The following is a 12,402-nucleotide window of genomic DNA, read 5'->3' on the forward strand; positions in this document are numbered from 1 at the left end:
TTTTTTTTTTGACAGGCAGAGTGGACAGTGAGAGAGAGAGAGACAGAGAGAAAGGTCTTCCTTTGCCGTTGGTTCACCCTCCAATGGCCGCCGCTGCAGCCGGCGCACCGCGCTGATCCGATGGCAGGAGCCAGGATCCAGGTGCTTTTCCTGGTCTCCCATGGGGTGCAGGGCCCAAGCACCTGGGCCATCCTCCACTGCACTCCCTGGCCATAGCAGAGAGCTGGCCTGGAAGAGGGGCAACCGGGACAGAATCCGGCGCCCCGACCGGGACTAGAACCCGGTGTGCCGGCGCCGCAAGGTGGAGGATTAGCCTATTGAGCCACGGCGCCGGCTACATTTCTACTCTTCTAACCTCAATGTGACTGAGGACCAACATTGCACATGACTAAGCAATGCAAAATACTATTGAAGACAAAGCATTTTAATCCTCAATAGCACAAAGTCAAAGGGAACATGGAACCATGAATCAATATTTAGTGTGGGAAAAGCAATAAAAAACAAAACAAAAACAGATAAAAATTAATTTTGCCAGAAAGAGGAATAGGATTTATACTTTATATAGCATAAGATATAAAATATTTTAGTATAGGAAAACTATCACTATTAAACTTATTAATTATTCAATAAAATGACTACTTGCTGCTAATCAGCTAGACTGATCTGAGGTGTCCTCAGGGAGTCTGTGTGGTCCCACCCTGTCCCCCGGGTTTGACATTCCCAACTTGAGCACAGTTTGCCACATGGAGCAGCTGCTGGACATGGCAGAAATGGGCATGTGGTAGGCTGACATACAGAAATGCCCCAGAACCACAGAACTTTACAAGGGAAAGAATCTTCTAATAAAAAATTCTGAATGGGGCTGTATTTGAAGACAAAATATTAAAAAGTCAGCCTTGAAATATCACTGAATATAGTGTGAAAAATTCCTTTCATGAGATTTTACTTTCTATGTAATTCATAGTCTGATTCTTTCTTATAAACCTTTGAAAAGTACTGTGAATAGAATAGATTATACTAGGGATTCAAAGCTTTGGTTATCCATTAATAATTTGAGGATTGTAAGATTACATGTCAGGTAATTTAGAGTAAGTTTTTATAAATGTGGATGCTGATGTGGAGTCGTATCTGAAGACATTACATTCAAATAGATAATTTACCTTTTAAATGTATTCAGTCTTAGAAATATCTCACAATTCATTTAAAGCAATGCATTGAATGACATACACTTAATATAGTATTTCTAAACTCCTTATTAGCATCCAGTGGGAAGAATTTATATCTTTATTGAGCCAAGGAATAACAAACTCCTCAAATCAATGTCTTGTCATAAAAGATAATACATTATTACCAGGTAACTATGTCTCTTTGAAAGAGAAGCAAGCCATTGTGTTAGCCTCAGAATATTTGTGGAAAATGAATGATGTAAACCGTAAGTGTAATGAGCTCGTAATGATATACACTGAACAATTATTGGAGAAGCTGCTATTACCCTGAATATCAACATTGGTGTAAGAACTAAGCTTGGAGCCAGCGCTGTGGCTCAGTGGGTTAATGCTCTGGCCTGAATCGCCAGCATCCCATATGGGCGTCGGTTCGAGACCTGGCTGCTCCACTTCTGATCCAGCTCTCTGCTATGGCCTGGGAAAGCTGTGGGAGATGGCCCAAGTCTTTGGACCGCTGCACCCACATGAGAGACCTGGAAGAAGCTCCTGGCTCCTGGCTCCTGGCTTCAGATTGGCGAAGCCGTTCGTTGCAGCCAATCAGGGAGTGAACCATCAGATGGAAGACCTCTCTCGCTCTCACTCTCTCTGCTTCTCTATGTAACTCTGACTTTCAAATAAAATAAATAAATCTTAAAAAAAAAGAACTAAGCTTAACTTCTATTTATTTATTTTAGGGCTATTTATTAATCTTTCTGTAATGTATCCCATGATTTTAACAACAGGGACTCCATTCTTCTTTCTTAGGTTCTAAATGAGTAGTAGTAGGTCTGGATGTTGGAAGCCCAAATACACTGGCCTTTTTCTTCTGCAAAAGTGGATCTCCTCCTATGTACTTCACAATTTTATTAATGTGACTGCATATAAAAATTGTGAGCATCAACTAACAAAATCATACTGGGGAAGTTTTTTGATTCTTTTGGACCATTTGTGACATCGGTAAGAGCAGGATTTTTTCCAAACCACACTTTCTTTTATCTCAGATTCTCTAGAATATATTTGTGTACCATCTTCTCATTTTGCTTTTAGTAGGTTTTTTCTAACTGAAATGGATGATTATTGGAAATTTAAATTAAAAATTAGAAGGAAAAATACCCATAATTTTATCCATTTCTTCCTCCATGATTTTTAAAACATAATTTTACTATTATTTAGCTGGGGGACAGTAAGAGAGATTCGTGAGAGGAGATGGCTAGAGCAAGAGAGGGAAGGAGCAGGAGCACTCCTATCTACTGATTCACTCCCTGAGAATGCCAAAAACAACTCCTTGGCTAGGGCTTCAGCTGGGAGCCAGGAACTCAACCCAGGTCTCACAACATGAGTGGCAGGAACCCAATCAGTTGGGCTATCACTGCTGTCTCTCAGAGTCTGCATTAGCCGGAAGCTGGAGTCAAGAACCAGAGCTGGGAATTGAATCCAGGTAGTCCAATGTGGGATGCAGGCATCTTAACTGCTAGGCTAAATGACCACTCCCACTTCTTTTTTCAATGCTAGACAAGAAATCTTTAAAAGAATTCACTCGGGCTTGTGATAAACATGGTTAAAATGCATGGACTGTTTTGGGTGACTGCATCAATGGTTTTTACAGGGAAGCAACAGCAGTATTACCTAACTGGCACAGCTGAATTCAGAAAAGTAAATGCTAGCATTATTTGACTTCACTCTAGCTGTTTCTTCTTCACACATATCATTTTAATAGACATGTAAATGATAGCTATCATATTTAGAGAGCATTATTTAATAATGTAATTTTCACATCAACCATAACAATAAAGTATTAGCTTTCTCACTTTACACAACGAGGGTCTGAAATGGACCACAGAGTTCCTAGGTGGTAAATTGAGAATTTTCAGAGATTTGTGTCTTATCCCTCTGTTTCCAAGGGTATTTCTTCCACTACAGCTTACTGCCTCTTCATGACCATCATAATCTGCTTAATGAGGCCCTGTGGTCGGGTACCACAAGTACCCATTCCCCCCTCCTTTTTAAATTAATATCAATAATGTTGGAAATTATGCCTTGGTGTAGATATATTGTTTCCATGATTATTTACCCCAAAAGAGCCTCAAGATTTGGATTATTGCATTAAATGTGGGAATTTTTATATTTTTAATTTTTCAAAAATGTATTTGACAGGCAGAAAGACATAAAGACAGAGAGCTGGTGAGTTCTCATGTACTGGTTCACTCCTCAGATGCCCACAATGGCTGGGACTGAGACTGACTGAAGCTGGAGCTGTGAACTCAATCAAGTTCTCCCAGTGGGTGGCAGGAACTCAATTATTTGAACCATCTTTAATGCCTCCCATGGTCTGCACTAGCAGGAAGCTGAAGTCAGGTCACAGATTATATATAAAACTCAGGCATTCCAAGATAGGACATGGGTATGTTAACTGCTAGGCTAAAGACCTGCCCCAACAGGAACATGTTTAAGGCTATTTGAACATACTGTTGATTGCTTGTCTCAACAGGTTGTCTAAATAATAATTCAACTAACAAAGTATAAGTGCTATAGCTTCACTGCACCCTTTATATTAAAAAAAAACAACTTACTGTGTTTAACTGACAAAAAGTGATTCTCTGTTGCTAAGTTCTCTTTGTTTACCACACATAAACAGGCAGTTATAGTACAGAGTGACCAGCACTGTGACCTAAGAAACAAGAAGATGCTTTGGCAAACACAGAGGAGGGCACCTAAGCCAGCTTCAGGGAGGTTCAGGACGGCCTGAGTGCCATCTTGAAATGAAACAGAAGTTAGCCAGCTTTTCCCCGACAACCCCGGTCTCAATCAATTGCTTCTTCATCAGTACTCCTGCAGTAGAGTGCTTTAATGTAGAGTGCTTTAATGTCTCTCTTTCCTTGGGCTGGACGTCCCTACCTGGAGGGATGATACTCCTAAACAACGCAATAGAACTCCCTCATCCCCAAATCTAGTAGAGACGTATTCATTATTTGTTGAATTATTTCGAAATTCTAGTTTCAAAGCTATTTCTTCCCAAACCTATTTCCTTTGATTGCAAAATAATACTGTGAGTCACATACCCGCCAGTGAGGCTAAGAAGAAAGGACACAGCAAGCATTGGTGAAGTGCATTGACAGGGATGTCCATGTATTGTGGACAGCAGTAGGAATTGACATAATCATTTTGGAAGACTGTTGGCAGTAACGGACCCTAGGTCCCAGCAATTCTACTATATATATATATGCCCATGTTTACCAAGAGGTATCTTTACACCAAAAGTGGCACTATTTGTAATAGCTGCAACCTGAGATACAAATGCTCACTGATAGTAGAATGTATACATTTATTATAGTATGATCCTATGCAGCAAGGAAAAGGGATCTGTATTCAATAAGAAGAAATTTCATAAAGACAGTGTTGAGGGAAAAGAGCAATGTTTTTATTTTTATTTTTTTAGATTTATTTATTTGAGAGACAGAGTTACAGAGAGGCAGAGGTAGAGAGAGGGAGGGAGCGAGGTCTTCCATCTCCTGGCTGGTTCACTCCCCAAATGGCCACAACGACTGGAGCTGGGCCCATCCAAAGCCAGGAGCCAGGAGCTTCTTCCAGGTCTCCCACGTGGGTGCAGGGGCTCAAGGACTTGGGCCATCTTCTACTGCTTTCTCAGGCCATAGCAGAGAGCTGGATCGGAAGTGGAGCAGCTGGGACTCGAATCACAATGTTTTTAAAAAGGACTTAATGTGTGATAACTTTTCTTAGGTATGAAAATAGGAAAACTACCCTGTACTATGATTTGAAGTCAGGAAAAGTCAGCTGGGGGTGGGGCGACAGAGCTAGGCAGGGACTAGCAAGGGGGTGCTCTGAGAGGGAGAGTAAGGTTGTTTCTTCATCTGGGCACACCACACGTGTCTGTGCCTTTCTCGTTTTCTGGAGTGTGGACAAGCTGTCCCCTCCCCTCCACTTATTCATTCACATTCTCTCTTGCACACACACACACACACACACACGCACGCACTTTGCTACCTTACCTTCATCTCATTTTTCTCCCGCTTTTTAATTTCATACTTAAAGTTAATCCATATCATCAAATATTTCTGCAAGCATTTTTTAAGGTACTGCAGTATATTCCCTAGAAGAAATGTATTCCAATACATTTAATAGTTACCACTGCTATATTTCTTTTAGAAAAATATATCGGTGCACAATCACCAAACACACATACACACACGCTCTCAGGAGGTCACAAACATCCTTTAGGCTCTGCGTGTGCTTTGCTTTTCTCCCCGTAAAGGTTGCACCAAGCTACTGCCCAATCCACCCCTGAGTCATTTATTGTAGTTTCTGATCAAGGGAGTCGCACGGCTGACATGCGAGGACGCGGGGCTCCCGAGGCTGGCAGCCAGCTCCCCATCTGCAGCTCTCAGGCACGCGGGCTCCGGGCCACCCTAGGCCCCGCAGTGCGGCTCGCAGTGCGGCCTCGCGCGCGCCCGGGGCCGCCGCGCCTCGCGGCGCCCGGTTGCCGTGGGAACCGCAGAGCGCGGCTGCGCCCGCCGTCCTGCCTCTGCCTGAGGGGGCGAGGGACCCTGTGGCCCAGCCATGGAGCTGCCAGATCCGGTTCGCCAGCGGCTGGGAAACTTCAGCCGGACCGTGTTCAGCGACTCCACCCGGACCGGGCCGGAATACAATGAAGGTCCCGGTGAGTGGCCGAGGCCCGGTGCAGGGGGTGTGGCCCGCGCGGGGTTTGGAGCGTCTAGATTTCGCCCAGACCTAAAATGGCGGTTTCGCCTTCAGCTGGTTCTCTGCAGCGCTGGGGAGAGCTGCTTGGAGGCGGTGCCAGGCTGAAGGCCTCTGGGGTTCGGCTCGGGCTGCTGCTGCTGCTGCTCGGCCCACTCCTTGCAAACGCGGCAGTCGGGGTGGTGTCACCCTTTGCACCGCGTGAGACTCAGCGCCACGCAGGCAGAGATCACAGACATAAAACACACAGAAGGCCGTCGTCGCAGCGCGAGCAATCTCGCTTCCCGACCCTCCGGCCTCCGGCCTGGAGAAATAGCTTTGCCTTTTCTGTTTCCCTAACAGAACGTGTCCGTTCCTCACAGGATCATTTTCCAGCATAAGAGATGAAAAACGTCTCGCGAGTCATTTTAAACCGCGACGCACTGCAGAGTGGTAGCTGCCGACCACGGGGGCCTTCCACAGAACTCGCCCCCTCCCTCTCCTCCCTAAAAATCGCCTTCCCTTAAAGCTGCTAACAGAAGTGCTGCGGTCTACGTGATGACAAGTGATAAGGCAGTTTCTGCCTCCTAAATCACAATGACAGCATACTGTGACCAAATTCATGTGGCCGTCACCACTTAACTCTGCCAGGAAATAGAAGTCTTTCCCTCTGCCTGGTGTGTGTGTGTAAAGGGAGTAGAGAAAAGCAGAGTGAGCGGCAGAGTTCTATCCTGTCCCCTTGAGCACCTGCCTCCCCCGCACAGGCCTCTTGATTTAGGATGTACAGAGAAAGCCGTGTGAAAAATTAGATCTTCCGGTTTCTGCATTATTAAATGACAGATAAAATACTCAACTATGGAGAAAAATAAAAATATAAGAAATTTATTTTAGCATCTTTGTAAAATCTTCTGTTTAGAGCAATTGATTTTAAAATTTGCTCTTAAGATTTTGCTTACATTTAGGATGCATTTTTTAGGGTTCAGGTTTAAAATCAGATTCTTAATTTAGGGCCCTTTTGCCCTTCATAAAAGCAGAACGTATTATACAATCAAACTTAGATAAATGGAACTCGTGTATCACAAAAGGCTACACGGTTACATCCTATTACGGTTTGTTTTTTTTTAATTATTATTAATTCACTCTTTCTGCTTACATGTGTTTGGTGTTCACCATGAATGAAGCAAGATGCTAGGTTCTGTGAACATCTCAAAATGGGTAGGACCCGGGCTGTGCTTTCAAGGAGACTGTATAAATAGGTGAGGAGAGGGCTAATACTTGCAGAGTATCTACTAAGAGTAGCAGGCATGGTGCTATGATGAAATACTTTATATCATCTCTAATCCTCACAAGCAGCCTATGAAGTGGTCTGAGTGTTAGCATTTTACAGATGAAGCTGAGGCTCAAAGAGGTTTAATAACTTACCCCAAGTCTGGCATCTGGAGGCACAGGGATTTGGGGAGGTCTGGGTTTATGTTCATGAGCTCCTCAGCACACCAGGCTGCTACTGTGGGGAGGGGTGTGTGGTTCCCTGCTACCACTTCTACACGGTGTAGAGGGGAGGGAGCTGTGTGCTGGGGTCAGGGAATACCGTCAAGGAAGAACTTGTTGGGAAAGAGAGTACTGAAGAATGGATGGGGTGGGCATGGTAGCCCAGCAGGTTAAGCCATCACTTGGGTGCCCACATCTCACATCAAGTTCAGGTTACTCTACACTCTTGATCCAGTTTCCTGCTAATGCACTGGGAGGCAGCGAACAATGGCTCAAGTTCTTGGGTTCCTGCCTCCCATGTGGAAGCCACAGGTGGAGCTTCTGGTTTCAGCATGGCCTAGCCCTGGCTGTTGAAGGCGTTTGGATAGTGAAGCAGCAGGTGGAAGATAGCTCTCTTATCCACTCTGTATTTCTTCCTCATTCTGCCTTTCAAACAGCTAAATTAAAAAAAAAAATAGTGGGATTAAGGAATGTTGAAAAGAGGAATGTGCCTAATTTGAGGAAATTATTATGTATATGAGAGTCATTTTTATGTATGTTTTCATTTTGTAGGCTCTTTACATAACACTCTACAAAGAAGGCAATGACAATTATTATCTGTTTACTAGGATTCCTGTTATTCCACCTTTAATTGGTGCAGTAGTGTGCAAAGGTCAGCAAACTGTGATGGCAAAATGACAGAGTAACTGAAAAATATGGAATGTATCCCCAAATAATTAATATTTGAACTAAATGGTATTAGGATAAATGTTTCTTTCACTGTCAACAATAAATAGGCTTAAACATTGGATCCTGATTGAGCCAATATTATAGCTATGAATTCTAAGGAACGAAAGGACTCCCAGGATTTAGAATGTGCTCCTTTCTCTTTCTTCCGCAGATAACGAGATGGTCTCCAGTTTGGCACTGCAGATGTCACTTTACTTTAACACTTACTTTTTCCCCCTTTGGTGGGTGAGCTGCATTATGATGCTTCAGCTGAAGGTGAGTCTGCGCTTTAGCGTCTGCCGAGGCCCCTTCTGCGCACCCTTGATGTTGCTACACTGTCCAGAAATGGAATGGTCTCAGTATTTTTTTAAACCCCAGGTCAGTGTGAGGTTTTGCAAACTTTATTGTTTTATTTCTCTTTTAGTATTCTATCTTGCCTGATTACTACAAATTCATTGTGATCACTGTTATCGTCCTGATAACCTTAATTGAAGCAATTCGTTTATATCTGGGCTACATGGGTAACCTACAGGAAAAGGTAGGTTCCGTTTTCCTTTCTCTCAGCACCGCATCAAAGTGCATCAAGGTTTTCATAACAGGTTAAAGGCAGTGAGGTGTGGTGGAAAGACATAAGCCTGAATTTAGTCCCTGGCTCCAGCTTTGCTCATCTGCTATCGTGGTCTCTTTGCTTAATCTCTTGAGCCCCGGTTTCATCATCTTTAAGATGGGGAAAATACACTTCACGGGCTTGTTGGGATTAAGTGAAATGACTGATATCAAGTCCCTGAATATAGTAAGCACTGAAGAATTGATAATGTTCTTCTCTCCTTATCAGTCTCAAAGATATTTGGTCAATTGACCATGTTAATTTGGATCCTGAATGAGAAATCAGGAGAGAAAGGGGAGTTATAAACGAATTTCCTCAGCCAGGCCCGTGTTTTCTGAGTCGTTACGCTGCCTAAGCATTTATGGTTGCCAGGGTGTGGGAAGGATGCCTGAAGAGGTTGTGGTTTTCTAGGCCTTTCATAACGATGCTCCACCCAGCCCATCTTAGTGTTTTGCTTGGTATTTCTTAGCCCAGCCTTCCATTCCAGGTTGATGTGTTGGTTCCCAGTCATGCTCCTTTCACATGCTTGCTTACTTACCTTCTTGCCTCTTCCTCCTTTTGCACAACTTCCAAAGTTTATATCCTCAGGGCAGGCATTTGGCCTAGTAGTCACAACACCAGCTGAACCACTCACATCCCGTATCTGAGTGCCTGAGTTTGAGTTCTGGCTGTGCTCCTCATTTCACCTTCCTGCTAATGTTCACCCTGGGAGACGGTGGGCAGGTCCCTGCCACCACATGGGAACCTGAATTGAATTCCTGGCTCTTGGCTTCCACCTGGTCCAGACCTGCCAGTATCTGGAGGGTGAACCAGCAAACACAAACTCTTTTTCTCAAATAAAATAAATAAGTAGTTTTTGAATAAATAAAGCCTACATCCTTATAGTTTTTCTTTCACTTACACCAATCACTGTGTTACTACTTGTACCACTTAGTCCAATATCTCTAAATTCTGCAGTTAAATATTCAATGAAGTTTTTAGCATTCTAGGACTGTTTCATATAAGCTAGTTTTCTGATCTATACTGTAGGTTCTCTGAGGAGAAGGACTACATCACCCTCCTTTTGAATTATTCAGAGTCCATAATGTAGATCCTTAGTAGTGTTAAATCCTTGTTTATCTGTGTAAGCAAAACACTGCATTGGCCTGATCCTTTTCCTCATCATGTCATTGCAGGTTCCTGAGTTGGCTGGCTTTTGGCTTTTGAGCCTTCTGCTGCAGTTGCCTTTAATTCTTTTCTTGCTTTTTAATGAAGGCCTAACAAATCTGCCCTTGGAAAAAGCAATACATATCATCTTCACCATCTTCCTTACTTTCCAAGTTGTTTCAGCATTTCTTACCTTGAGGAAAATGGTCAATCAGTTGGCCACTCGTTTCCACCTCCAAGACTTTGACCGGCTCTCTGCAAACAGAGGAGACATGAGAAGGATGAGGTCATGTATAGAAGAGATTTGACCCAGTGCTGCTGAATGAAAATCTCAAAGTTGATTCTAGAAGACTGCGAGAGTTAGGAAAACATCAGAGACCTAGCATGAGGAAAGGTACAAGGGAAGTGTGTTTACTCTCAAGCTCTGAGTCCCAAGGACAGGGGCAGTGATAAGGCTGTGCCATGCATGAAAGCGGCGTATGAACACTGAAACTTAGATGCTGTCCACCTAATGCCAAATTTCTTTGTTGTTTGATGATGTTGGTCTTTTTGAGTGTGAAAAATTCTGCGTGGTAGTTGTAAGTTTACCAGTTTTACTGTAACATTTCCATTTCAGATCTGTAACCAGAAATGTGTACCTTTTAAATGTGTCAGTTATCCATATCTTGACTGTGTATCAGACCATTTTTCTTGAAGTGCATGGAAATGCTGGTCAATATTATTGTGCATCAGACCATATTTATAAACCAAAAAACAAAATTTTTGTATTTGCTGTGGTTAACTTCTAACCCTAGTCTTAGAAGGTATACTGATGTAAAGAAGAAAACAGATTATCATGGTATTAAGGAAATATTTTTGTCAAAGAATTATAACTTTCATAAAACCATGTTCAGTATTTGTGTGGCAGTATGCAAAATGTTTTCATAATAAATTATCAAATATTTATGGTAAGCTATCAGCAACAAACAATTCCTGTTTTATATAGATCTTTTGGACTATGGGTTTATTATTTCACACTACAGAAATGCAGGAGAAGGAAGGGGAAAGATTTCAGAGAACCTTCTTTGTAATGAGCACTCTAATAGGCACATTAAATTTAATTTTGTGTTCTCATGTACTCATCATATTCACTGAAGAACTACTTCATATCCATTAAATTAACATGAAGTTTTATTTGGAAACCAGTCTGTTTATATATATAGCAAGAACTAAGATGGCCAAAGGAACCACACTCTTCATTTTTTTTTTTTAAGATTTATTATGTATTTGAAAGGCAGAGTGAAGGAGGAAGAGATAGAGAGAGAGAGATTGATCTTCCATCCACTGGATGGATGTCTCCTCAAATGGTTTCAATAGCTAGGGCTGGGGCAGACAAAAATTAGGAGCCAGGAATTCCATCTGGGTTTCCCACATGGGTGACAAGGGCCTAAGCACATGGGCCATCATCCACTGCCTTCCCAAGTGCGTTAGCAGGAAGCTAGATCAGAAGCAGAACAGTAAGGACTCATTCTGGCACTCATACAGGATACAGGGGTTATAATTGTCCGTTTAACCTGCTATGCCACAATATCTCCAGCATATGATGATCCATTTAGGGCATGTTCTGTTGTTGATGAGAGAAACCTAGCTAAGGAAATTTGGTTAAGAACAAAGTATTTGGCCTGCACCGCAGCTCACTAGGCTAATCCTCCGCCTTGCGGTGCCGGCATACCGGGTTCTAGTCCCGGTCGGGGCGCCGGATTCTGTCCCGGTTGCCCCTCTTCCAGGCCAGCTCTCTGCTGTGGCCAGGGAGTGCAGTGGAGGATGGCCCAAGTACTTGGGCCCTGCACCCCATGGGAGACCAGGAGAAGCACCTGGCTCCTGCCATCGGATCAGCGTGGTGCGCCGGCCGCAGCGTGCCGGCCGCGGCGGCCATTGGAGGGTGAACCAACGGCTAAAGGAAGACCTTTCTCTCTCTCTCTCTCTCACTGTCCACTCTGCCTGTCAAAAAAAAAAAAAAAAAAAAAAAAAAAGAACAAAGTATTTGGGTATATCTGACCATTATTTTTAAGTGATTTGGCCCATCCTAAAGGAATATAATGACAGCTTTTCTTCTTTCTTATAGGGAAACCTACCTTTATAAGTAATGTATTTTACTGAGCTGTTAAAAATTGTTCTCTCCAGTTTTCTTTTTCTGCAATTCATGTTCATCTTAGGATTTCCATGTTTTGCCTTATTCATTTTATTGTTAACATTTTTAAAACTTATCAAAAGGTAGAACAATTGGAGCTGGCGCTGTGGCATAGTGGGTTGAAGCCCTGGCCTGAAGTGCTGGAATCCCATCTGGGCACGAGTTCTAGTCGTGGCCGCTCCTCTTCCTATCCAGCCCTCTGCTGTGGCCTGGGAAAGCAGTAGAAGATGGTCCAAGTCCTTGGGCCCCTGCACCCATGTGAGAGACCCTGAAGAAGCTCCTGGCTTTGGATCGGTGTAGCTCCGGCCCTTGTGGCCACCTGGGGAGGCCTCTCTCTCTCTGTCTTTCAAATAAATAAAATAAATCCAAAAAAAAAAAAAAAAGGT

The 12,402-nt window shown here is 43.2% G+C and overlaps 1 protein-coding gene across 4 annotated transcripts in view; it reads left to right on the plus strand.

The window, feature by feature from the left end:
- Nucleotides 1-10,812, plus strand: part of TMEM17 (transmembrane protein 17) — a 51,844-nt gene extending 41,032 nt beyond the window's left edge. For 2 of the 4 annotated variants that reach the window (XM_008254355.4, XM_070069074.1), the window contains exons 2-4: nt 8,266-8,369; nt 8,518-8,631; nt 9,876-10,812. In XM_008254355.4, coding sequence (XP_008252577.1) covers nt 8,274-8,369; nt 8,518-8,631; nt 9,876-10,154 — 489 coding nt within the window. In that variant the 5' untranslated portion in view covers nt 8,266-8,273 and the 3' untranslated portion in view covers nt 10,155-10,812. Of the gene's footprint in view, nt 1-5,640; nt 5,881-8,265; nt 8,472-8,517; nt 8,632-9,875 lie in introns of those variants that run through there. The other 2 variants (XM_002709849.5, XM_017340738.3) reach the window with 2 other exon arrangements.
- The last annotated feature ends 1,590 nt before the right edge of the window (nt 10,813-12,402 follow it).

The sequence above is a fragment of the Oryctolagus cuniculus genome, chromosome 2 (assembly GCF_964237555.1).
Source record: "Oryctolagus cuniculus chromosome 2, mOryCun1.1, whole genome shotgun sequence".
NCBI classification, from domain to species: Eukaryota; Metazoa; Chordata; class Mammalia; order Lagomorpha; family Leporidae; genus Oryctolagus; species Oryctolagus cuniculus.